This window comes from Heptranchias perlo, chromosome 18, assembly GCF_035084215.1.
Source record: "Heptranchias perlo isolate sHepPer1 chromosome 18, sHepPer1.hap1, whole genome shotgun sequence".
Classification (NCBI taxonomy): Eukaryota; Metazoa; Chordata; class Chondrichthyes; order Hexanchiformes; family Hexanchidae; genus Heptranchias; species Heptranchias perlo.
This window is the reverse complement of record NC_090342.1, coordinates 44,380,422-44,403,456: the sequence shown is the minus strand read 5'-3', so window position 1 is coordinate 44,403,456 and position 23,035 is coordinate 44,380,422. Positions and strand designations below refer to the sequence as shown.

The 23,035-nt window shown below is 42.2% G+C and overlaps 1 protein-coding gene across 2 annotated transcripts in view; it reads left to right on the top strand.

Moving 5' to 3' along the window:
* The window catches only part of pot1 (protection of telomeres 1 homolog), a 268,786-nt gene that overhangs the window by 89,513 nt on the left and 156,238 nt on the right, over positions 1 to 23,035 (top strand). For both annotated transcript variants that reach the window (XM_067999826.1, XM_067999825.1), the window contains exon 7: positions 2,536 to 2,650. In XM_067999826.1, coding sequence (XP_067855927.1) covers positions 2,536 to 2,650 — 115 coding nt within the window. The remainder of the gene's footprint in view (positions 1 to 2,535; positions 2,651 to 23,035) is intronic.

Sequence of the window (23,035 nt, the reverse complement as noted above, 5' to 3'; positions counted from 1 at the left end):
CAGCAGTGAAAGTTGAATATTCCCCCGAGTTGGTCCAATTGATTTGGCTGAAAAATATTGGAGATTGGATTTCAAGTTCAGTCCAATGCCCTGAAGCAGTACAAACATGATCAAAGCTGAAGTCATCCCAATAAGTTTGAATGAAGCTCTGCAGTTGATTCAATTAGATCTGATGCGGCTGCTGTTCTCCTACCAGACCTGCATCAATGTCATGTGATTTTGAGTATGCATCAATGCAGAAATGATAGGAATACCTGTGTGTCGGATTCAAATCTGACTCCTGAGTGCACCACAACCAGGAGATGTTGAGACCATCTCAAGTCAGTCGAGTCACGTTATTTGGCTTGTGGCCTGCTGTAGTCTGTTGTGAAACTGCATTTTAAAACTGCTCATGTGTTCCTTAAACTTCAGTGTGGAATGTTTTGAAAGTTTCTTTATTGCCCAACTTAAATTGATCCAGTGCGAGGCACTGCTCGTCACTATATCTCTGATTTGCTGGCTGCACATTGCAATTCACAGACACAGGTTTCTGACCAATATCTGTAGTGTGATGCCAGCCTTGAGTGCATATATACATTTAGCTGATAGGTACATTTCAACACAACATGGTAAATAATTGTGCAACAACTGAGACTCATAAAAGCAGCAATGCATTACTTGTAATCCCTGGCAGGAAATTTATTATCCAGACTAGTCTAATGGTCTCGCATTTCGGCTGGGACTGTGGGTGGGGCATTTGGGTGGGGAAGGGAATATTGGGCAAGAAGATGGAGCAGTCAGGTGGAGAATAAATTATGGGGCCAAGGAATAGCAAAACAAACCACTAAGGGGTTGCATTGTGACGGTAAGTAGGTGAGGCAGACATAGATGCTGAGTGGGTGAGCTTATTGGTGGAGGCCTGGGGAAAGGGTGATGAGAGAGAGGTGTAGAGTGATGGAAAGGGAGGGAGTCAACGCTAAGGTAGATGAGAGGGAATGAGGGATATAGTGGGGTTGGGGCAGTGGAATGGAGATGGGTGAGGAGAGGCAGGAGAGATGATGAGAAGGGAATGAGGGGGAAGGGGAGTGGAGGTAAGAGGATGGAGGGGGAATAGTAGGAAGAAAGAAGGATGGGTAAGATTAAGGGAGGTGAGGAGGGGCTTGGCAGATGGAGGGGCTCGGGCAGCAATGCAGCGAAACTACCTCATCATTGGCAAACTCGGAGAGTCAGATCAGAAAACAAACTCAGTGGGGAAGGATGGGGCATGCTTTCCAGATTTATTTGATTCACAGTAACTGAAATTCCTAGTGTCCAAAATAAGGGTATAAATAAAATAAAGAATTCAAAAAATACATATTTCACAGTAACATCGCTAAATTATCCACTGAATTGTCTTTTTGAGTATTTTAACGTCTTCATTAAAATTTTTACTTAAAGGCCTCAGACTCTCCTAAAAACTTGTGCTTGGACTTGATATTTTTGCTCAAATCTGTGACTCTGGATTGTATTTAATTTTGGATTGTGCAGTCTGAACATGTGCATTGGGCTTAATTTCCCATTCAGCCAGGTATACAGATAGGATATGTTTATTCAGCTTCAAACAATTTCTATTAAAAAGATAGATTGGATAATTTTACTGAATTGGAACCTTGGTGCTGACTCAGAGCTTTATCTGGTATTAGTGGGGGTGTGAATGGGTGCTTTGAGTTAAGACTCCTTTCCAGTTGTCTGTACCACCATTAGGATAAGTACTTTGCTTGGACTCAGGGCCTTCGCAATGGTTGTAAGTGTGGCTGGGAACTTGATGCGTGCTGGGCTTTGAAGAGAATCTGCAACTTGTAACCGATTTTAGAAGTACCCGTCATCTCGTAATCCAGGGGGTGTATTTTGCTTGTGGCGTTAGTAGGTAGTTAATGCTTTCCTTTCATGATATTATAACTTGAGTTCTTCAGTTGGTAGATGGGCAAGATGCTGATCTATTAAAAGCACTGCTTTATTTCCAGTTTTAATGAGTACAAATGATGATGCACCTCAGGCACAAGTGTGTCACAAAAACTTTCATTAAAAAAATCATCCATGTCATATCAAGCATCCTTAGTGTCAGGATAAGACGGAGCAAGGTCACCCATGTTTACATAGTGAAAGCAATGAGATTTGATTTTAACAGCAGTCCAGGAACTTTTGCAATTGCGATGTGGATGGATGAAAAATAGCGCCTTGCGACAGTAATGTCACACAATTCAGGATCAAGGTGTTTGAGTGGTGGTCATGGGTTGGGTAGGGTGAGGATTAGCTGGGCAGAGTTGATTATGGGCTACTCTGTCTTGTCTGGGATCTCATTGGGTTGGGCTACTGTTCTTGTGGTCCCTAGAGCAGAGAGTGGTGTATTCTCATCATCCCTTTTGTATCTGCCTGTCCCTCCGTCTGCGGGTGGGTGATGTGGAGTTAGCGATAAGGGTCTTGTGTAGATCCTCAAGAAAGAAGTGCAGAACTGTTAATTTCTCAGTACGACATTTTCTGTTGTAACTTGTGTAATTTTATGCATTCTTTCTTTAGGTCGGAATACAGGATTATGTCTATGTTCCACTAAATAAGATCAAAGATGGAGTCACTGTAAATGTGTATGGTGTTGTGAAATTCTTCAAGCCTCCGTATCGGAGCAAAGGAACAGGTACGTAAGAATAAATGGTTTACACGTGGTCAAAGTATACAAGGTAAGTAAAAGTGTATACATTACATATGGTCAAAATATACAAGGTATGTAAGAATATACACATTGTGTATGGCCAAAGAAGAATCATAGAATTATACAGCACTGAAGGAATCATGATTTGACAGCCTATCACACCCGTATCGGCTGTCTGAAAGAGCTACCCACTTAGCCCCATTCCGCTGCTCTTTCCCCATATCCTTCCAAATTTTCCTCTTTCAAACAGTTATCCATTTCCCTTTTAAAAGCTATTATGGATTCTGCTTCCACCACTATTTCTAATAGGACATTCCACGTTTACACATTGTGTAAAAGATAAATCTAACCTCTCCCTTTTTTCTGTTGGTTATGATCTTAAATTGATGCACTCTAGTCATCAACTCAATGACCAGTGAAAGTAATTTTTTCCTATTTACCTTATCAAGATTCCACATAATTTTAAATTCCTCTATCAGATCTCCCCTTTTCTGTTGTGGAAAAAAAACCCTGATTTTCTAATCTCTTATAACTAAAGCCTCTCAACCCTGGTATCATCTTAATAAAAGTATATGCATTATATATTGTCAAAGATTATCTGATATATAAAAGTATATGCATTATGTGTGGTCAAAGTATATAAGAGATGTAGAAGTATATTTATTATGTATGCTTGAAGAATATATATGAAGCCATATACAGTCAATTTTTTGATTGAAAATATTACATTTATGGTTGAAAGCAAAATTAAAAGAATGCATTTACTTTACTTAATATTTTGTAAGTTTTACTGATTGCTCTTCACATTTTTATTTTATAGAATTGCTGCCCTAGTATTTGAGCAGTTGATTTAGTTAGAGTGATCAGGGATCATTGGCTGTGAATTGTTTACGAGAACAAATTCAATCTTTTGCTTTGGGATACTGCGGCCAATTATTTCATCTGCCGATCCCAAAAATAATTGAAGGTTTGTTTGCACCACGTCAGTTTTAATTAGCGATGAGTTGAATATTTAAAATATTAGGAACCTCCTATATCAGTTGGAATTTCCAGCCTCATCTACCATTGCATTGGTAAGCACGGTATGCTGTGAAAGTAGGTTTTTGGCTTTAAAAATAAGTAGCTTGGTAGAAATTATTGGGGGATATTTCAATAAGTTTTATGAAGTCGTGCTAATACCATTACAGAGTACCTCACTTCCTTTCCTTCACCTAATTTCCTCCCCCCCCTCCTCACTGCCTCTTCTTTCTCCTCCCTACCTCCCTTCCTTTCCTCTCCCTTCCTTTCCTCTCCCTTCCTTTCCTCTCCCTTCCTTTCCTCTCCCTTCCTTTCCTCTCCCTTCCTTTCCTCTCCCTTCCTTTCCTCTCCCTTCCTCTTCTGAAGACAATTACTTTTGTTGGCTATGGTTCCAAGGATGCCGCCAGCACACTAGTGCCATACTAAAGTGGCCATTCTTCCATTGTTTACCCGGAGAGTGAATATATCAGCAGGCTATTTGACTGTAGTGGGTGAGATCACAGCTAAGCCTATTACTGCCCTTATTAGCAGGGTCACTGGGTGGTGATAAGTAGCTCTGTCTGATTTTCTTTCCCCAGGCCCTAGAGGCCAAATGTGCAGCAGACATCAGCGCACTCATCAATGACTAGGAATTGAACTTGGGGTCTTTATGGACTGTAAGATTCTTCAGCACATTGGACAGTTCATTTACCCTAAAGTTGTCAGGGGAGCTGCACCACTTTCTGCAGTGTTAGGCATCCGTGGTGAGCAGTCCAGCAACTGCAGTATTGGAGATTTGGGCTCAGCCTAGGATACTAGGATCCAGATTTTGGATGAGCATTCATATTTGAAGTACATTTCTGGGTCTTGGTTGGATTACATTGTCGGAGAATAAAATGTTGATTGGCAGGTATGACTTCCTATATTGCTCAAGCAAAGCTTTCGGTAGGTTCAAGAAGAGCAACGTTGATGGTGTTCACGTGACGAGCTACTGCCTGGAACGTCCCATCTGAGGTGAATGAGGGAGGTGGGGGATATGACAAAAATGATTAAAAAAAGTAAAATGGCCATGTGCATGAAGCATATGCCATGAGGTTTCCAAGGTTGGTTGGTTTGACAATTAAAACAAATTGAGCATTTTTAGCCATCTAATAGTTTACTCTGGCGCAATGGCTCTCTGGTTGAGATGTGTCTGCATTTCATTCCAATTTCAATCAAGGGGAAAGAGTGCAGGAGTATAATTGAGATGTGGAGTGTTAAATAATGAATATGTTGTTAATCTTCATTTGTAGGCAGATAGCAAGGTAGTGATCTGCCATCTGTTGTTGATAGCAAAGCACCAGATGCTCTTTACCTGTATATTCCTTGGACAGCAGCCTAATATGAACTAATGCCATTCATTTAACTCTGATGCCTTGTCAACAGCTTCAATTTAGACAAAGCACCAGTATTAAAAATGGAAACATTTGAAGACATATTCTGTTATTTAAGATGTAGTTCCAGGGCAGGGCTTAAACTCGTTATAAGTACCTGATACTCCTGTAGGTGGTGCTGTGATGGATATCTTCAATGTTAAAAATGTCACACTGACACAAAATAGTTGCTATTTTATAGTGAGAGTGCATCACTCTGTGATTGCACAGACTGATCACCGAGATCCCACAAATTGTTCACAATGCTTTCTGAATGTTTTTCTCTGTCCACTGTTTTCCCCCTCAGTAACTCTAGTATCCAAAATAAGGTTTTAGCAAAAAAAACAAAATTCAAAAAATTGCATATTTCACAATAACATGATTACGTGTATCCATTGAATTGTCTTTTTTCTTTTAATGCCTTCATTTAAGTTTTTACTTGAAAGCCTAGGACTTTCCCAAAGGCCTGGGCTTTGACTTTTGCCCACAGCTGTGACGTTGTGATCTAAATTTGGATGGTGCAGTCTGTGCATATTCAGTGTGCCGAATTCCCCAGGATGCATCAAGGACTGTTTAGTCAGCTGCACTGAGGAATTTTTTTCTTTAGCAGTTTGTGTTCAAAAGTTTTTCACAATTATTTTAAGAATAGCTAGAGGAAAAATTTAAAAGGCTTCACTGATGTAAAATTCATATTGAGTGTTTTTAAGAAAAACAGTGTATGCGCGAGAGAGACAAAAATGATAGTGTTCTGATTTCACCACCTGATGTAGCCTTTGTTTTGTGTTCTATAAACTATAAAAACGGGAGAGGGGCTGAGGTGAGGGAGAGGGGCTGAGGTGAGGGAAGGAATGTAATGTTTGTTTATTTTTTAAAAAAAATTGAATTGTGAAGCCAGCTAATTAGCTCACTTCTGTTTTGTTGACAGAGAAGTCAGTGCAAATGGGTCAGAGATTCACACACAAATGGAGAGAAAGGCAGACATGTAATTTCTTTCCTCATTTTAATTTGATTTCTTTTTTGGAAAAAAAAGTAGAATTTGGAAACAGATCAGAAGAAAGGATAGCAGGGGATGGGACGGGGGGGTGGTGGGGAAGGAAAGTGATCTGAGGGTGATTTAACCTCTTGACATCTGCCCTTGGGGGACAGTGAGTGGGAGTAGGGGAGTGGATGTAAGATCAAGGATGGGGTGAGTAACAGCAGAACAAGGGGCCGGGGAGGATAAAAGGGGTTGAGGGATTAGTTCAGAGAGGAAGCTATAGGTGTAGCGATGGGAGTGAAGGTGTGGTGGAAGGGTAATGGGTAGTGGAAGTCGAGGGGGGTTGGGACATGACGGGAGCGAGAGGTTGTGGGGATGTATAAGTGATTGGGGGTGGTGATGAGAAAGGAGCTGCTCAGGGCCACATTTTCTGTGCAACCCCTACCCCAACTGCAACCTGCAGCTGTTGGTGGCTCCTTTCCCTGCTACAAAACCCACCACCTCCCACCTGAAAAGTAAGAAGAAAGGGGGGAAAAAAAGCGAGAAGTAGAAGGGAAAGAGACGGAACTATAAATGGAGTGACGAGAGGAAAACAACATGAAGATAATGTAGAGAGAAAGAGACCATGTTCACTGACATACTTTGTGCAACGTCACAGAAGATCGAAAATGGGCAGGCTAGGACCTGATTAATTTACAGCCATCTGCAACAATTTTTTATGATTTAAAATTCTCCAATTGTAGCCACCTGATGTGAAGGGGTGGGGGCGCGGTAGATGTGACCTCAGCCGCGGTGCTCCAGATGCTGTGTTCTGGAGGGTAAAACCAATGGTTAAGCCAGTCCTTATTACCCTTGCAGTAGAATTGACCGTTTGCCCTTCTTGGCTGAGGTAAAGTACATGGCAAAGGTGAACGATAGGAATAGTGGGTAAAGTTCATCAGAGTATAGCAGCTGGACAGTCTGAGGCATTGAACAATTGCACCATCACACTCGTGATTGCCAGAGGGCACGATTCACGTATGGCTAATAGGATTATTTCTTGTGGCCCTTTCATGTGCTTGATAAGGTGGTGAGCAAAGACTTACTAATTAGAACTATTGACAGAAATGTTAGCTTGAGTTTGGCCAATTTTCACCTGTTTTTCAGGTGCTACGCGGCCTCCTGTGGTGCCAAAATGACGGGCAGGAAGTGCGAGCACGCCCGACTGGAAGTGTGCTCCTCACTATATTGGGTAAGGACAAACCAGAGGCGTTCCTTACCCTCACCTGAAGCAGGCATTGGGCCCTTTGCATATGCAAATGAGGAGCCTAACGCCTGCTTCAGGTCCATGCTGTAATATTGGTTTGCCCCAAGGCAGCCAGCGCCAGTGCTGGGAAAACCAACCCTAAACATCACCTACACAAAAAAAGATAAGTACTTATCACCAAACACCATCCCGATAGCCACTGCTCCTGGTCCCGGGATTCCCGACCTCCGATGTTCCTGCCCCCCCTCCCCTCTGCTGGTCCCAACCTCCAGGCCCCCCAATCCTTCCTCTGACGCTTCTGGGTCCAGCCACTTACCCTGGATCACCTACCGTGTGCTGCTTCTAATGCACCAATGCCCAAAAATAGGCATTCCTGAATTTAATCCCCTTGAATTTAGACAGTGCCTTATCAAGGCTCTCGGAAATGTCTCATGGTGCTTTGAGCAAGTTTAAACAAAGTGTGTGTAATCGTAAGTAATAAAAATCCAGGTTGCATCCTTACATTTCATGGTGTGAGAGTTCCTGATTGCAATTAAGCCTGCACCGGGATGAGTTGCAGCAATGGAATGCTTGCACGGAGGGGAATTTGGAAGAAGAGTCAACCCATTGCACTCATATGCACCTGTAGTTGGCCAGCCAAGGGCAGCATTGAGTAGCGATGTGGAGTGTTGCTCAACTGCCTGCCCTCTTATAGAGGTAACCTAATGAAGCAGCAGAAATTCATGACGACACAGCAGCAAAGTGTTCTTAAGGCACAGTGGGATGGATTTTGACTTTTGGCCGATCGACCGGTGGAGGGTGCTGGCTGATCAGCTGCCCATTCTGGTGGCAAAGAGACGCTGCAATTTTGAGTCTCCATCCTCATTTAAATCTGGCAGGTGAGCCACGGGGCGCCAAACAGGCATCGGATTGAGGCCTACGGATTGGTCCCGGGCATCCACCAGCAAGGTAAGTTAGGGGGGGTGGGGGGAGTGGTCGTGATCGGGGAGGGTGGGGTCCTGGGCGAGCACCGGCCCAGATTATTTTTGTGGGCCCCAGAGGAGGACTCGTGCTCCTCCAGGGGTCTACAAAAAGAATTCCTATTTACGTCATAGGACCCCGATTTCCATATAAAAAGGGGCCCATTGTTTGAAACAGGCGAGCACTTTGGACACCCGGCAGTAGGCCCCTTTCAAAATGGAGTCGGCTTCATTGCTGCATTCAGATAACAATCTTGGCTCTACCTTGTGGCTTTAATGGTGCCTGTCCGCTTAATTGTGCTATTCCCTTTTAGGCCCAGGATGCGTCCAGGATTCCATTTCTGTCTATTTGGCTGTGGCCAATAGTGCGCCTCAAAGTGTGCCCATGTGGAGCCTCTTAGCAATGTTTGGGCACTCAGCTCCTGGACCTAGTGGAAAGCTCTTCCTCTGTGCTCTGTAGTAACTGCACCCGAATATAAACAGTATTCCCTTGAGTATAGACGATTAAGGGATGACTAATTGAGGTGTTTAAGATGATTAAAGGAGTTGATAGGGTAGATAGAGAGAAACTATTTCCTCTGTTGGGGGAATCCAGAACAGGGGGGCATAACCTTAAAATTAGAGCTCAGCCGTTCAAGGGTGATGTCAGGAAGCACTTCTTCAGATGAAAGGTGGTGGAAATCTGGCACCCTCTCCCCCAAAAAGCTGTTCAGGCTCGGTCAATTAAAAATTTAAAAACTGAGATTGATAGATTTCTGTAAGGCAAGGGTATTAAGGGGTTTGAAAGCAAGGCAGGTAGATGGAGTTAAGATACAGTTCAAGCATGATCTAATTGAATGGCGGGACAGGCTCGAGTGGCTGAATTGCCTACGCCTGTTCCTATGTTCCTAAAATAGCCCTCCTGATTCAGACACCCCATTTGCATCATTGTGCTATATAGCATCAGGTGACAGGTACTGCAGGAGTAGCAATTAGTGAGGCTGATGAATAGGTTCTTCAACTAGCACAAAGGAAGAGACAAGTGATGAGACTGGTTATGATGAGGAAGATGACACACTCATGGGAACGTGATTCCGGAGTGAAAAAGAAAGTTGCAACGGTTGTTGTGCGGAAAAGTTGATAGCAAAGGATCGAGAGGCAGTCAAGGAAGAGTGGAATGGATAGGTAGACGCAACGACAATTGGCCGATGCAGGGACTGGAAAATGTGGAGAACGTTGGTCACCAGCCTTGAGGGGAGGGGAGTGGGGAAGAGCGGAGGCCGTGGTGGGGGGCGGGGGAGGTGTTGGCAGAGGAGAGGGAGAAAATCAGAAATGTTTTTAACACTGGATTATCAACCTGGAAATAAATAATGAGCATGATCGATTTACATTGGCAGTTGATGCTCTGTGTGCTCATTAGACTTCGGCTGCTTTCTCAAACCAATTCCCCAGACCCTCTGTTTAAATCACCATTTCACAGGCTGCTGTTTGTGCTTGTTACTTATTTATTTCTTTACATCTGTCTTGGCATTTGTCAATGTTTTTTTTTTGAGCATGAAGTACCAATGTCATCTAATATCAGGTCTTGGACACACTCCATCTCCCGGGCAGTCAATCTGGTTACTCCCAATCACTGAGAGAAGATGCTTAGTGTGCAGATATGTTTTGTCTGAACTTTAGGAGATGTAGCAGTACCTTTTTGGCGCAGGGTGAACAGCTGCATCTGGTGTTGGTGGGTGGTACAGTGCCTCAGTGACACCCAAGGAAGATTTTTCTGTTACCAACTGTGACATGTAAATGATTCTAATCATTTTCACAGGCCATAATTAGAGAGCTGTTTTGCATTTTAAAGGTATCCATTAAGTCAAGGCTGTAGGTCAAGTTGATTGAGTGAGTTAGCTGTAAAGGCTGCTTTTGGTTTCTTGATTGGTGCCGTGAAACTGATTGAATATAAATACTGTGCCTCCACGTATATACAAGCTATTTTTATGTTTGCTCGGGACAGCAGTAGATGGAGAGAACGCTTATGAAAGCTGCCTTCCCGTTTTGCTTGCAATTTGCTATCCCTGTTAGGAACCCAGGAACAGGAGTAGGCCATTTAGCCCCTCAAGTCAGTTCCGCCATTCAACGAGATCATGGCTGATCTGTGACCCAACTCCAGATACCCGCCTTAGCCCCATATCCCTTAATACTTTTGCTTATCAAAAATCTGTCAATCTCAGATTTAAAATTAACAATTGAGCTGGCATCAACTGCTGTTTGCGGAAGAGAGTTCCAAACTTCTACCACCTTTGCGTGTAGAAGTGTTTCCTCACTTCACTCCTGAAAGTCCTGGCTCTAATTTTTAGGCTATGTTCCCTTGTCCTTGACTCCCCAACCAGCAGAAATAGTTTCTCTCTATCTGGCCTATCAGTTCCCCTTAATATTTTGAAAACTTCGATCAAATCACCCCTTAATCTTCTAAATTCCAGAAATAGAACCCCAGTTTGTGTAATCTCTCCTCGTAATTTAACCCTTGGAGTCCAGGTATCATTCTAGTAAATCTACGCGGCACTCCTTCCAAAGCCAATAGATCCTTCCTAAGGTGCGGTGCCCAGAACTGAACACAGTATTCCAGGTATGGTCTAACCAGGGTTTTGTATGCCTGTAGGATAACTTCTACCCCCTTGTATTCTAGTCCTCTAGATATAAAGACCAGTATTCCATTAGACTTGTTGATTATTCTCTGTACCTGTCCATGACATTTTAATGATCTATGGGCCCCTAAGTCCCCTTGGACCTCCACTGTTACGAGCTTTTCACCAATTAGAAAGTACTCTGATCTATCCATTTTAGATCCAAAGTGGATGACCTCATACTTGCCTACATTGAAATCCATTTGCCACAGTTTTGCCCATTCACTTAATCTATTGATATCTCTCTGTAGTTTTATGCTTCTATCTACACTGCTTACAATGCTGCCTATCTTTGTGTCATTGGCAAACTTTGATGTATGGCTCTCTATCCCATCATTTAAGTCATTAATAAATACAGTGAATGGTTGAGGTCCCAACGCAGATCCCTGTGGGACACCACTAGTCACATTCTGCCAATTTGAGTACCTGCCCATTATCCCAACTCTGTCTCCTGCCATGCAGCCAATTTCCTAACCAGGTCAATAATTTGCCCTCAATTCCATGAGCTTCAACTTTAGCTAACAGTCTCTTATGAGGGACTTTTCTGGAAGTCCATATAAACAACATCCATAGACACTCCCCTGTTCACTACTTTAGTCACCTCTTCAAAAAAAAAATTCAGTCAGGTTCGTCAGGCATGACCTACCCTTTTCAAATCCATGCTGGCTCTCTCTGATCAGCTGAAAATTTTCAAGGTGTTCAGTCACTCTATCCTTAATTATAGACTCTAGTAATTTCCCGACAACAGATGTTAGGCTAACTGATTTTTATATTTCCCTGGTTTCCCTCTCTCACGTTTCTTAAGTAGTGGAGTGAAGTGCAATTTTCCAATCTAAAGCAACAGTTCCTGAATCGAGAGAACTTTAGAGGATTATAGTTAGAACGTCTGCAGTGTTCTTACCTACTTCCTTTAAAACTCTGGGATGGAAACCATCTGGTCCTGGGGATTTGTCACTCTTTAGTGCCATTATTTTTTTTATCACTGTTAAATTGCTTACGTTAATTATGGTGAGTCCCCATCCCTGATTCAAAATTAGTTTCCTTGGGGTGTCCAGCATGCTATCCTCTTCCTCTACTATAAATACCGACGCAAAGTAATTATTTAACATGTCCGCCATGTCTTTATTTTCATTTACAATATCACCATTATCAGGTTTTTAAAGGGCCTTTTGGAAGCATATGGCGCATATAGCGCTTATAAATGGTCGCTCTATATATTCCTGCAATCTCTAATGAATACTAGGATTTATTGGCCCAGAACTTCCTGTGAATTTGCGTTCAAACAGATGCGTGATTGAGGCATATTGCGAATTTTGGGCTTAAGTTGACGTTTGCCTGTTTTTATGTGGGACTGGCAGAGGCCTGGGAGTGCGTCACCCAGCCTATTGCACAGGTGAAACATGGTGAGTGACTTGAACAGAAAATATAATTTTTTATGCACTTTAATCTAATTTTCTCCTCTATCCTCCTGTCCTGAAGGTGTTAACTTTCTCACTGGGTAAGGTTCTACAGTCACCAGTCAGGACCTTGATCTGGTGACCATTATTGATGTTTGGGCCTTGACTATTGAGGACATCACAGCCTGTTCTTACCCGGTGCCCGCACGTGCACTTCAGGTACAATTCACTGGATAGTGATTAGTAATGGGAACCCCTAGCTGATTTTCACGTCCCTAACACAGGGAAGCCAATTGTAGTGCCTGTCTCTACTCTGGCTAAGATCAACGAACTAGGCCAACGATCATATTTAGGACCTTTCTAGTCTGTATGGCTCACTGAAGGTGACTTTAACTCTGAACAATTGGAAGAGTAAGAAAACATACCTTGCAGAAGAAGTTTGAAGTAGCCAAGCAGTTTGTCTCTTTCTTGTCAATCAATTCATAGAGTTAACGGGTTAAATTGGTAAGACGAATATTGCTAAGCGTTTGGTAATCCGAAGTCATTTTGCTGGCTTGACCTTTGAATGCTCATTCTCAGTTTGCACTGTCTCTTTTGAAATAATCCATACAGTCTTAATTATGTTACTGAATGTTGCCTGTGGTACTTCGGAGATCATTGACATTATATAATTAATAGGCTGGGTTACTGACAGTTTTAAAATATCTGTTCTCTCCATAGAGAGAGTGGGAGAGCTTGTCAAGTACTCAGCCTCATCCCAAGCATTTCGAGAGAGGTATCACGTTATTTGTTTTTTGATGCATCATTGACCAAGGATTCCTAAGTATTTGACACTCATTTGGCCAATACAAGGTTAGAAGATTATATGCAGTCAGGAAGCAATGCTTTTGATTTATTCTCTTTCCTGACCATCTCCTGAACTTACTGATTGAATTCTAAAAGCAATGGGGAATTTGAAGCTCAATTATTTATAAAACAGAGTACTACAGAGCCTTTTCTAATCTAAGCAGCAGGGTGTTGTAGAACCAGAGTGAATAGAGGGAAGGGGTTTTTGATGGGTGCTCCTACCAATCAATGTAGTTTCAATCAGTGAAGCATGATAATCTGGCTCTACTTGATCAAGGATTATCAGAGATTCCAGCAAAGTACAAAGGTTATCATTGCCCCAGTATTATATTTTGTGTAGTCATATGGAAGTGCATGCAAGTCATTTTGCTAGTAGGAACTGTTTAAGTTTTTGCAATCTCTTTTTCAAATAACCGTTACTTCATCGTTGCTGTGTCAAAATCCTGGAACTCCCTTCCTAACAGCACTGTGGGAGAACCTTCACCACACGGACTGCAACGGTTCAAGAAGGCGGCTCACCACCACCTTCTCAAGGGCAATTAGGGATGGGCAATAAATGCCGGCCTTGCCAGCGACGCCCACATCCCATGAACGAATTTTAAAAACCAGTTTCCCCCACTGGAGTTAAGTAATCTACTTTGGAGTTTGATTCAATATTTAGCATTCTATAGCAAAAAAAAAAGAAAGTTTGACAATTAATTCTCAAAATAAGAGGGCAAAAAGGGAACAAAACCCATTAGAACAAACACGTGAAGACTGGAAGTGGATGCAAACAAGAATCAAAGGACTCAGTGTACTGTTAAACTACGGGGAATCAATCTGATGAATGGGAAAAGGAAATTGAAGCTTTAATGGGAAATGCAAAAAGACTGGGGGAAAAGAAGACGGAGGAAAAAGAGGGGTAAGTTTTAACAATAAGGTGAGAAAGGTAGCAACAAAATCACTTAAATGATAAAGAAAATGGCCCAGAAGAAAAACACTGAAGTAAAATAAGTGTGTGTGTGTTGGGGAGGGAAACCGTACACAGAGCCAACAAAAGAATCAAGTTCACAGCATGACTATTTTCGGGACTGGAGTGATATTTTCCAACTCCTGGCTACATGCTCCACAGGTCATTGCCACTTGCACACTTGATCCATAAAGCATTTGTCAGTGTGATCATGTCGGGCCGTCCTCGCCAAAGACACTGCTGTATGCAGGAACTCAGGACAGGACTGAAAGAAATCCTGCAGCTTTGCAGTTCCTGACATCTCAATCTGGGGAAAATTTTGAGGGTGAAAACTGGCAAATGCTGAAAGCGCGAGCTGTATCCAAAATTTGCTGGGAGTCAGGGCCTGCTTGAAATCCCAGAAGCTGTGGGCTGTTGTAAACCCTTCATTTTCATGTTCGAAGGCTCATTACTTAGTTTACTGGTCTATTTTGCAAGTATTATTAAAAAAAAAATGTAGTTGATTGTTCTTCCATGGGGGTTTAGCCTTCCTTACTCAAAGAAGCCATAGAAAAACATCTAGAAACCAAAAATATAACAAAGAATACTCAGCATGGATTTCAAAAGGGAAGAAGTAGCAGAAAAGGTAAACAAGGGTAATGCAGTAGATGTAATATATTTGGGTTTTCAAAAGGCCTTCGATAAGGTACTGCAAAGTAGACTCATGACTAAGGTCAGAGCATGTGGAGTCAGGGGACAAGTCGCAGAATGTATGGCAAGCTGGCTACAAAAAAGAAAACAGAGGAGGGGTTAAAGGTCATTACTCAGACAGGCAAAAGGTGGGAAGTGGTGTTCCACAAGGATCGGTGCTGGGACCATTGATGTTCACCATATACATGAACGATTTGGACTTGGAAATCGGAAGTACAATTTCAAAATTTGCAGACAACACTAAATTGGGGGGTATAGTTAATACCAAGGAGAACTGCATCAAAATACAGGAAGATAATAAACTTGCAGAATGGGTGTGTAATTGACAAATTAATTTCAATATAGATATGTGTGAGGTGTTACATTTTGGTAGGAAGAATATGGAAGCCACATACTGCTTGGATAATCATCTAAATGGGGGAGAGGAGCAGAGGGATCGGGGGTACAGATACACAAATCACTAAAAGTAGCGACGCAGGTTAATAAGGCCATAGAAAAAGGAAACCATGCACTGGGGTTCATTTCTAGAGGGATAGAATTAAAAAGCAGAGCATTATGTTAAATTTGTATGTAACCTTGGTTAGACTACACTTGGAGTACTGTGAACAGTTCTGGTCTCCATATTGTAAAAAGGATATAGAGGCACTGGAGAAGGTGCAAAAAAGATTTACCAGGATGATATCAGAACTGAGAGGTTATATCTATCAGGAAAGATTGAACAGGCTGGGGCTCTTTTCTCAAGAAAAGCAAAGATTGAGGGGTGACCTGGTAGAGGTCTTTAAGATTATGAACGGGTTTGATAGGTTAGATGTAGAGATGATGTTTCCACTTGTGGGGGAGACCAGAACTAGGGGCCATAAATATAAGATAGTTACTAATAAATCCAATTGGGAATTCAGGCAAAACTTCTTTACCCAGAGAGTGGTTAGAATGTGGAACTCACTACCACAAGGAGTAGTTGAGGTGACTAGCATAGATGCATTTAAGGGGAAGTTAGATAAACACATGAGGGAGAAAGGAATGGAAGAATAGATGAAGTAGGGAGGGAAGAAGCACGTGTGGGCATGGACCTGTTGGGCCGAATGACTTGTTTCTGTGTTGTGCATTCTATGTTTAAAAAAAAAGTGAGAGTAAGTTGGAAGGTTTGCACTTTTGGGAGTGATGAACAAAAACATTCCCTCTGAAAGATGGGCAAGGCTTTAGGCTGAGATTAGTTATAGATAGAGAATTTATCACAAATCAGACACAATGAAAACAAAAACATTCCAACATATTTTGTCATGCCCCTGACACGACTAACAAAATGACAGAGTCGACTCAATGGGCCAAATGGCCTGCTCATTTTCCTAAGTTCCTTTTTAATGAAATTTTTTCATTCATTTCAGTCAGAGTTGTATGTCCTTCAAAATGCATTTTGAAGGACATATCTAGCCAAAAATTTTGGAGGTTAGCTTTGCAATTGTCACAAGCAAATTCTTAATCCTATAGCTTTGAATTTATGTAAGTTTTTTAACCCTGAATATTGTACTTTCTTGTTATTTTGTATGTGTTGAAGTACACAGGGGACAGAATTTATTTGGTTCGAATTAAGGAACAATAGAGGAGCTATTACGCTACTGGGGTATATGCTGATGGCCACCAAATAATGGGAAGGAGATAAGAGGAGAACATTTGCAAGCAAATTACAGAAAGATGCAAGGACTATACAGTAGGGATAATGGGGGACTTCAATTATCCCAATATAAACCGGGACAGTAACACTGAAAAAGGACAAAGAGCGAGAGGAATTCCTGAAATGTGTTGAGAACTTTCTGGAACAGTGTGTTTCCAGCCCAACCAGGAAGGAAACAGTGCTGGATCTAGTTCTGGGGAATGAAGTGGGGGGAGCATTTGGGGAGCAGTGATAATGGTATCATTAGGATTAGAATAGTTATGGAAAAGGATAAGGAAAAATCAGATGTGAAAATGCTTAATGGAGGAGGGTGAATTTCAGTGAGTTAAAAGGAGATCTTGCCCAGGTGGATTAGAATCAAAAATTGGTAGGCAAAACAGTAATTGAACAATGGGAGGCCTTCAAGGAGGAGTTGATTCGAGTGCAGACTAGACGCATTCCGTATGAGGGGGAAAAGAAGGGCATCCAAAGCTAGATCTCCCTGGATGACCAAAGATATAGAGATTAAAATGAAACCGAAAAAGGAGGTTTATGATGAATGGAAGGTTCATAATACAGTGGAGAACCAGGCTGAATACAGAAAGTACAGAGGAGATCTAAATAAGGGAATAAGAGGAGCAAAGAGAGAGTATGAGAATAGATTAGCGGGCAACATAAAGGAGAACCCAAAAGTCTTTTATAAACATATAAATAGTAAAAGGAAGTGTGGGACCAATTAGGGACAAAAAAGGAGATCTTCTTGTGGAGGCAGAGGGCATGGCTGAGGCACTAAATGAATACTTTGCATTGGTCTTCACCAGAGAAGAAGATGCTGCCATTGTAATAGTAAAGGAGGAGGTAGTAGTGATATTGGATAGGATAAAAATAAAGAGGAGGTACTTAAAAGATTGGTGGTGCTCAAAATAGAAAAGTCACCTGGTCTGGTTGGGATGCATCCTAGCTTACTGAGGGAAGTAAGGAAGGAAATTGCAGAGGTTCTGGCCACAATCTTCCAATCCTCCTTAGATATGGGGATGGTGCTGGAGGACTGGAGGATTGCAAATGTTACACCCTTGTTCAAAAAGGGGAGAGGGATAAATGCGGCAATTACAGGCCAGTCAGCCTAACTTTGGTGGTGGGGAAACTTTTGGAGACAGTGATCCGGGACAAAATAAATTGGCATTTGGAAAAGTCTGGGCTAATAAATGAAAGTCAGCATGGATTTGTTGAAGGAAAACCGTGTTTGACTAACTTAATTGAGTTATTTGAAATAATAGAGAGGGTTGATGAGGGTAGTGCAGTTGATGTTGTGTGTATGGACTTTCAAAAGGCATTTGATAAAGTACCACATAATAGACTTGTTAGCAAAATTAAAGCCCATGGAATTAAAGGGACAGTGGCAGCGTAGATACAAAATTGGCAGAAAAAAAGTGGTGAACAGTTGTTTTTCAGACTGGAGGGAAGTATACAGTGGTGTTCCCCAGGGTTCAGTATTAGGACCACAGCTCTTTTTCATACATATTAATGACCTGGACTTGGGTATAGAGGGTATAATTTCAAAGTTTGCAGGTGATATGAAACTCGGAAATGTAGTAAACAATGTGGTGAATAGTAACAGACTTCAGGAGGACGTAGACAGACTGAAATGGGCAGACACATGGCAGGTGAAATTTAATGGAGAGAAGTATGAAGTGATGCATTTTGGTAGGAAGTATGAGGAGAGGCAATATAAACTAAATGGTACAATTTTAAAGGGGGTGCAGGAACAGAGAGACCTGGGGGTGCACATACACAAATCTTTGAAGGTGGCAGGACAAGTTGAGAAGGCTGTTTTTTAAAAAAAAAAGCAAATGGGATCCTGGGCTTTATTGTAACCAAGAAGATAGATGAAGGCTGTGCAGTAGACGTGGTCTACATGGACTTTAGCAAAGCCTTTGACAAGGTACCGCATGGTAGGTTGTTACATAAGGTTAAATCTCACGGGATCCAAGGTGAGGTAGCCAATTGGATACAAAATTGGGTTGACGACAGAAGACAGAGGGTGGTTGTAGAGGGTTGTTTTTCAAACTGGATGCCTGTGTCCAGCGGTGTGCCTCAGGGATCGGTGCTGGGTCCGCTGTTATTTGTTATTTATATTAATGATTTGGATGAGAATTTAGGAGGCATGGTTCGTAAGTTTGCAGATGACATCAAGATTGGTGGCATTGTGGACAGTGAAGAAGGTTATCTAGGATTGCAACGGGATCTTGATAAATTGGGCCAGTGGGCCGATGAATGGCAGATGGAGTTTAATTTAGATAAATGTGAGGTGATGCATTTTGGTAGATCGAATCGGGCCAGGACCTACTCCGTTAATGGTAGGGCGTTGGGGAGAGTGAGAGAACAAAGAGATCTAGGAGTACAGGTTCATAGCTCCTTGAAAGTGGAGTCACAGGTGGATAGGGTGGTGAAGAAGGCATTCAGCATGCTTGGTTTCATTGGTCAGAACATTGAATACAGGAGTTGGGATGTCTTGTTGAAGTTGTACAAGACATTAGTAAGGCCACACTTGGAATACTGTGTACAGTTCTGGTCACCCTATTATAGAAAGGATATTATTAAACTAGAAAGAGTGCAGAAAAGATTTACTAGGATGCTACCGGGACTTGATGGTTTGACTTATAGGGAGAGGTTGGATAGACTGGGACTTTTTTCCCTGGAGAGTAGGAGGTTAAGGGGTGATCTTATAGAAGTCTATAAAATAATGAGGGGCACAGATAAGGTTGATCGTCAAAATCTTTTCCCAAAGGTAGGGGAGTCTATAACGAGGGGGCATAGATTTAAGGTGAGAGGGGAGAGATACAAAAGGGTCCAGAGGGGCAATTTTTTCACTCAAAGGGTGGTGAGTGTCTGGAACGAGCTGCCAGAGGCAGTAGTAGAGGCGGGTACAGTTTTGTCTTTTAAAAAACATTTGGACAGTTACATGGGTAAGATGGGTATAGAGGGATATGGGCCAAGTGCAGGCAATTGGGACTAGCTTAGTGGTATAAACTGGGCGACATGGACGTGTTGGGCCGAAGGGCCTGTTTCCATGTTGTAAACTTCTATGATTCTATATCTATGATTCTAAAAGAGGCATAAGAGTACAAAAGCAAGGAAGTTATGCTGAACCTTTATGAAACACTGATTAGGCCTCAGCTGGAGTATTGTGTTCAATTCTGGACACCACACTTTAGGAAGGATGTCAAGGCCTTCGAGAGAGTGCAGAAGAGATTTACTAAAATGGTGCTGGGGTGAGGGACTTTAGTTATGTAGAGAGACAGGAGAAGCTGAGGTTGTTCTCCTTAGAACAGAAAAGGTTAAGGGGAGAATTGATAGAGGTGTTCAAAATCATGAACGACTTTGACAGAATAAATAAGGAGAAACTGTTTCCAATGGCAGAAGGGTCAGTAACCAGAGGACACAGATTTAAGGTGATCGGCAAAAGAGCCAGAGGCGACATGAGCAAACATTTTTTTGTAGTTATGATCTGAAATGCACTGCCTGAAAAGGTGATGGAAACAGATTCAATGGTAACTTTTAATAGGGAATTGGATAAATACTTGAAGGAAATAAATTTACAGAGCTATGGGGAAAAAGCAGGGGAATGGGACTAATTGAATAGCTCTTTCAAAGAGCTGACACAGGCACGATGGGCCAAGTGACGGCCTCCTGTACTGTACCTCCTATGATACACTATGTTGAACCCAGCCTACTTGATGGACCTATTAACATTTTTATTATTCAAGTTATTCTCTGATCTAAAAAAGCCTTAAGAGGCTCAAATTGAGGGAGCAGCTGGTTCCAAGACCTTTCTTGACCTTTCCCATTACTCCTGTGGTATTTCTTCCTCTTTTGAGCACCTCATTCTCAGCCGTTCCTGCTGCCTCTGCTTTAAAGACCACATCGCCCTTCTAGGCCATATAGAGGAACTCCTTGTCCATGATAACTTTAATCCTACCCCCTTTCCTCCAACCTCTCCACCCTCTTGTCCTAACTGAATCTCACCCTGCACATTCACTCCCTCACTCTCAACCATGGCAACCCCTCATCCTCACGATCATGCAAGACCTCACTACCTCCGAGGTCTCAGTCTGCAACAAGACCATTCTGATCAATTTCTTACTTCCCTCACCATTTACGTTCCTTTGCCTTCCCCAATCTCCTCTACTCTTAGCCCCTGTCCTTCAAAAATCCAACTTCTGACTCCTTACCAGCATCCTCTCGAACTCCCAACTCGCTCTCCACCCATCAACCTGTTAAACAGTTCCTTGTATTTGCTTTTGACACTCTTGCCATCGCCAGATCTATCATGGTCTCCCATTCCTCCTGTTGCATTGGTATAACAACCACCTTTCCAACCTCAAATTCAAGGTACATATTTCAGGCCATCTAGTGTGCGCCTGTCAATGTCATTCTGGCTCATCTGGCTTGACCACCTCAAAAAATCATGGCTCTCCTTCTCAAATTGTCATACTACTCCAGGGACATCTTGTGGAGGTGGGGGTGGGTGGTGGTGTGTTATGGACAATGCCAAACTCCTCTGTCAATCACAATGTCTCTTTTGACCTTTCTACCCCACCCAGTCCATCCTTGTCTCTGGCGTCAAGTGTAAGGGGCTTATGAGACTATCTCAAAAGTAAAATACTCCGGATGCTGGAAATCTGAAATAAAAACAGAAAATGCTGGAGAAGCTCAGCAAGTCAGGCAGCATCTGTGGAGAAAGAAACAGAGTAAACGTTTCAGGTCGAAGACCTTTTGTAGGAGTCTTCAACCGGAAACGTTAACTCTGTTTCTTTCTCCACAGATGCTACCTCACTTGCTGAGCTTCTCCAGCATTTTCTGTTTTTATTTCATGAGATTATCTGCTTGACTGTTGCTGCTGCCCTGGTGGAAACCAAAGAGGGTGGTTTTGGTCTTACCGAGTTTTAGCTGGAGGGAATCTGGCTCATCCATCACTTTACATTAGGCGTGCAGTTAGACAACATGGCAACAGTTGTGGAGTCGAGGTTGGCAGTCAAGAGATTCGTTTCGAGCTGACCCCGTAGGAAGGGCAGCATTCACATGAAGATTAGGAAGGGACCAAAGATGGAATCTTGAGGCAAGGCAGAGATTACTGTGCAATAACAGAAGAAGTCTTGCAAAAAGGTGTGCTGGTTACATTGGGACAGATATGAGTATGACTTTGTGAAATGTCCCTTGAAGGTGCTGTACGAGTGTCAGTTATTAATGTATAAAACTGATGACCCTTTCTATTCCATTTGAAAGCATTTATATCATTGAGGAACATGGTAATTATCACAGACTCAAAACCCTCTCTGATCCCAACAGTCTTTAAAAAAAAATTACGTAGACAAAATTACCCTGGTTCTAATGAAGAATTTGTTGCAAATCTATTCTGTACATTTAGGCATCATTTCAGATTAAATTTTACAGAAAATATTGAGTGTTAGTAAGAAAGGCAAGCCTACAATTACCAAAATTCAAACAGTCTTTACCTGCCTTTTTTAAAACTATAATTTAATTAATCCAGCAAATGTTCCAAGGTTCCAAATTCTCGCAGCAATGAAGAAATGTGTTCATCGAATCATAGAATGATACAGCACAGAAGGAGGCCATTCGGTCCATCGTGCCTGTTCTTTGAAAAAGCTATCCGATTAGTCCCACTCCCCTGCCCTTTCGCCATAGCCCTGCAAATTTTTCTCCTTGTTTTTTTTTGTAAAGCCAGCTTAAAAAAACCCAGCTCCGCCACATGCTTTGAATATAGGGAGATTTTTCTTATGGCAGTTTCAGTTTGTTGCAGGGTGAAAGGGACAATCTCTGTGTTCACCGAAGATGGGATAGTGATCCATGGGAAATGAATCTGCAGCATCTGATTGGTATTCCAGTAGAACGGAAACCAAAAGGAGCTTCTTGCATCCTCTCCAGCAGATGCCACCAAATCTCCACCTTGTGAAGATGTTCCATCAGTGGGGTGCTCACTATTGTGGATAGAACATCTAACTGCATTTCTGGATCCAGTTCCTCCGCCGTGGTCTTTTTCTTCCTTGGAAAGGGAGCTCCTTTTATCATCTCCACTTCCCTGTGTCTCAGGTTTCCAGACTGATCTGGAAGACTCGGCGTCTAAGGATCACAATGATCCTGAAAGCACCTTGCTAGCCCTGGGAATCCCAAGTGATTGGTGCCTTTGGACAACTGTCATTTTCTCCAGTCATCCAGGCAGTCATCTAATCTCAAGAGAGATTGCAAAGTCTGGCATTCAGCCTTGGGCAGTCTGAATGAATAGTTAATTTAATCAGCAATAGAGTATTCTTTTGAAGCGTAAGAAAGATTAAGGCATTATAACCTACATTTTTATACATACATAATTTTGAGGGGACATAGGGGTCACTTTGGACGATGTATGTTGTGTTTTATTTTCTAGAGCTCCGATACCTTCACACACTCCCATGTATACCAGGTAAAAACTGACTACTCTCTCTGCTTATATATATCGTATCAGCTCCTCTGCATTTATGCTGCATGCTGGTATGTTATATGCTTGCTGCTGTGCTTCGGAGGAGGGGATGCTATGTT